The sequence below is a fragment of the Emiliania huxleyi genome (genome assembly GCF_000372725.1).
Source record: "Emiliania huxleyi CCMP1516 unplaced genomic scaffold EMIHUscaffold_685, whole genome shotgun sequence".
Classification (NCBI taxonomy): Eukaryota; Haptophyta; order Isochrysidales; family Noelaerhabdaceae; genus Emiliania; species Emiliania huxleyi.
Window position 1 is genome coordinate 1 of NW_005196866.1, and position 3513 is coordinate 3513.

Genomic DNA, 3513 nt, shown 5'->3' on the forward strand with positions numbered 1-3513 from the left:
ATCTCGTTCTTGCGCGGACTGGACGCCGCCGAGCGGGCGGACGTGGCCAAGGAGACGGGGATGAAGCCCGGGCACGCGGGCAGGTTTGTCAAGTTCGGCTTCGAGCCGCCCTGAGCGAGCCCGCCGCTAGGGGCTCAGGGATCAGAGTCGGGTCCCGACAGGCTCTGTCCCAGTACATTTCGAAGCCATGGCCTCAGGGAGCGCGGGCGAGGGCCTTGGGAGCAACACGGACAAAAAACATATTAAAATTCATCATGTTCACACCACCCGTACGGCTCTATTTGCAACTAGTCACATACGTACGCCTATCAATCACCCCATGTGAGATGGGTTCCGTGCAATGCTCGTAGCTCGAGTACTTGCTACGGCGCTCTACCGCCGTACCGCCCGGTCTAACTCCCGGCGCGTCACCTCAGTGTGGCCGAGTGCTCGCCTAGCTGGGCCGTCTCCTCCTTGGACGGCACGCACCGTAGCCAGCAACGCCGCCGATCCTCGCCGCCGCCCTTGCCGTCCGCCTCGATGTCTCGGGCGCCGGCAGCGCGCAAGCGAAGCACAACGTCGTTGTGTCCCGCCATTGCAGCCAGAGCGAGGGCCGTTCGCCCGCGAGCGTTCTTTAGGTCCGGGTCCGCGCGGCGCGTGAGGAGCAAGTCGACGGCCCCGAGGTTGCCCGTCAGAGCTGCGAAATGCAGTGGCGCCGCGCCCGGCATGTTGTCAAAGAGCTCGAAGAATGGGGGGGCCATCCTCGAAAGCCAGTCGGAGACCAAGCAGACAGCGCGGCTGATGAACATTAGAAGGGGGGTTGCTGCCGTCGAAGAGCTGGAACAGAGCGCCCGCGGCGTGCGCCGGTTGACGTCGCAGCCCTGGCTGATGCAAAAGTCGAGCGTCTCGACGTCGCCGACGCCGAGGGAGAGGTTCACCGTGAGAAGGCAAGCGCCGAAGCCGTCAACTGACTGCAGGCTGGCGAAGACGGCCTCCCGCTGCTCGGGCGCGGCGTCGCGCAAATAGCACTGGATGCCGTCCTTGCGGCCAAACAAGGCGGCGATGCCCACCGGCAAATCGCCGAAAGCGGTGACGGAGCGCAGCATGGCGCCGCCGCAGCGCTCCATCAGGACACGGATGTTGCCGGCGTGGCCGCCAGCGAGGGCGGTGTGGAGCGGGGTCGCACCAACTTCCTTATCGTGCCGCGTCGGGTCCGCGCCAGCGTCGAGGAGCATACTGACCAGCTCGGGCGCATCGCGAAAGCGGCACAGCCGGTACAGAATGGTCTCGCCTCGGATAAAGTCGAACGAGGGGTGCCCGTCCGCGAGTGGCGCTTCGACGTCTGCGCCCGCCGCAATCAGCTCGCTGGCGAGGTCGCCGCGGCGTGCCAGGACTGCGAAGCGAAGCGGCGTCAGTCCGGAACGGCGCCCGTCGGTGGGCGAGGAAAACTGCATGCGGTGCAGCCAGGCGTCGAGTGGCTCACTCTGCTGAGGGAGGTCCACCTCGCTGCCCGTGCCCGCGAGGATGGCCTCGGCGAGCGCCTGCGCGCCCGAGCAGCTCAGCTTGCACGGAACTGTGAGGCAGCAGATACAATGCGCATAGCAGCTACGTTTGCACGGATTTGTGGGTTGGCCGACGCGTTGCTACGCCGGTGGCTCGACACCGACTTTGAAAGGGTTGATGCTGCGCCGAACTGCGCTAGGCCTCGTACCGTGAGCACGCGGTACCAGAGAAGCTCGCCGGTGGAGAGGGCGTGCGCCGCGCGCGTGTTGAGCAGCTCGAGGATCCGCGGGCCCAGGATCTCCTAAGGTGCGGTGCGGTGCAAACTTCTCCACACACACAGAGTGGTGGGGCAAGGGCCGGGCGTCGCGACTCCACGTCTAGACGACAGGAGCCCCACGGCATCAAATGTGCAAGGCCCGGTGCGCGTGGGTGAGCCGTGTGTGTGTGTGTGTGTGTGTGTGTGTGTGTGTGTGTGTGTGTGTGTGTGTGTCCTCCTTGTCGCTCTCGACGGTGAAATCGCCGTGGCCGACTGGAGTCGCGAGCCAGTTGCTGGCCATCTGCCCGCAGCCGCCGTAGGTGAAGACGGAAGAGGAGGACTGGGCGACGATCTGCCACTTTGGCATCGGCGAGAGAGCATTCGCAAGCTGCTCGAGCCGGCACCACCCTACAAGTTCAAGGGCGTGCGTGCGAACGCCGCAGCTCATACACCCAGCCCGCGGAGGCGGTGGCCTCACCGCGACGACTCCAGGCCCGATAGTCGCGAGGCGCGCCGCCCTCGTGCCGCCACGCGCCCGCGAGTACGACGAAGAGCGAGCACGAGGTGATGTAGGTCCCGATGCTGCTGATGGCGTCGAGGCGCGCCTCGACGTTTTCAGCCGCTTGCGGTATCGAGCAGTAGTCAATCCAAAGGTAGCCGTCGGCAAGGTGCTCGGCGAGGTGCTTGGCCGAGATGTGCATCTCGCCCCACACGAGCCGCTGCAGTGGCCACTCGTGGATGTCCAGCTTCCCGTTGAGCCCGTCCATGAGCAGTCCGCGCAGAAGGCGGAGCTTGCAGCCGTCCGGGTCCGGATGGGAGCTGCCGAGCCATGTGTGGCTCACAAAGAGCACGCACTCATCGTCCTCCGTGATTTCGTGCAGCAGGCCGCGCGCGGCCAGATCCTCGTGCCGTGCCAAATGTTTGTCGGGAAGCGCGATGAGGTCGCGCACGCGCAGCGCCCAGAGCGGGAAGCGGCGAGACATCGAGAAGCGCGCGTACTTACTGTTCTTCTCGGAACCGCGCAGGCTCGGCGGGGCGGCCCGCCATGGCATCGCGCCGTTGCTGCTGCTGCTGATGAAGCTCGAGCGACAGGTAGACAAAGAGCAGAAGACACAGAAAAACAATCATTTCACCAAACCCCTCTGCATTCTTTTTTCTCGTCCACCCCGTTGTGGCGTCGCTCGCGCCGCCTCGCCTCCGCCTCCACCACCGCCCCCTCGCCCGCCACGCCGCCGCCCACCCGCCTCCTCGACCTCCCCACGGACCTCCTCGTGCGCGTCGTCTCTCGCTGCGACCCCGCCGACATCGCTCACGTAGCGGCCGTCTCGCTGCTCTTCCACGCCTCGCTTGCGAGGGAGGGCATCCGCTTGCGGGCGCAAGAGCGCGGCTACGAGCTGCCGGCGCAGCCGGAGGACGAGGGTTGCGCCGTGCGGTGGCTGTGCTATTCGGCGCTGCTGCGCGAGTCCAACCCGCCGGTGAGGGCGGCGGCAGGCGCTTGGCACACCCTCTTCATCGACGGCGAGGGGCGACTCTCGTCGTGCGGCTCCCCGCCGGCCTACATCCCAGCCCCAGGACTGCTCGGCCACGGCGAGGGCGTGACGCGGCTCAACACGCCGACCCGGCTCCCCTCGACGCTGGGCGGCGAGCGCGCCGTGAGTGTGGCAGCGGGAGCCTCCCACAGCCTCGCCCTCACCACTGACGGCGTCTGGAGCTGGGGCGATGGAGGCTTTGGCAGGCTGGGCCACGGCGACCAGCAGGTCCAGTGGCAGCCCAAG

At 66.7% G+C, this 3513-nt stretch overlaps 1 protein-coding gene across 1 annotated transcript; it reads right to left on the reverse strand.

Annotated features, from left to right (window-relative positions):
• Positions 1-407: 407 nt before the first annotated feature.
• Positions 408-2790, reverse strand: EMIHUDRAFT_120673 (hypothetical protein; the record flags this gene model as incomplete). Its single annotated transcript, XM_005762275.1, has 4 exons — positions 408-1520; positions 1691-1783; positions 2013-2146; positions 2217-2790. 4 exons carry the CDS (start codon positions 2788-2790, stop codon positions 408-410), a joined length of 1914 nt encoding a protein of 637 aa, XP_005762332.1.
• Between the last annotated feature and the right edge of the window lie 723 nt (positions 2791-3513).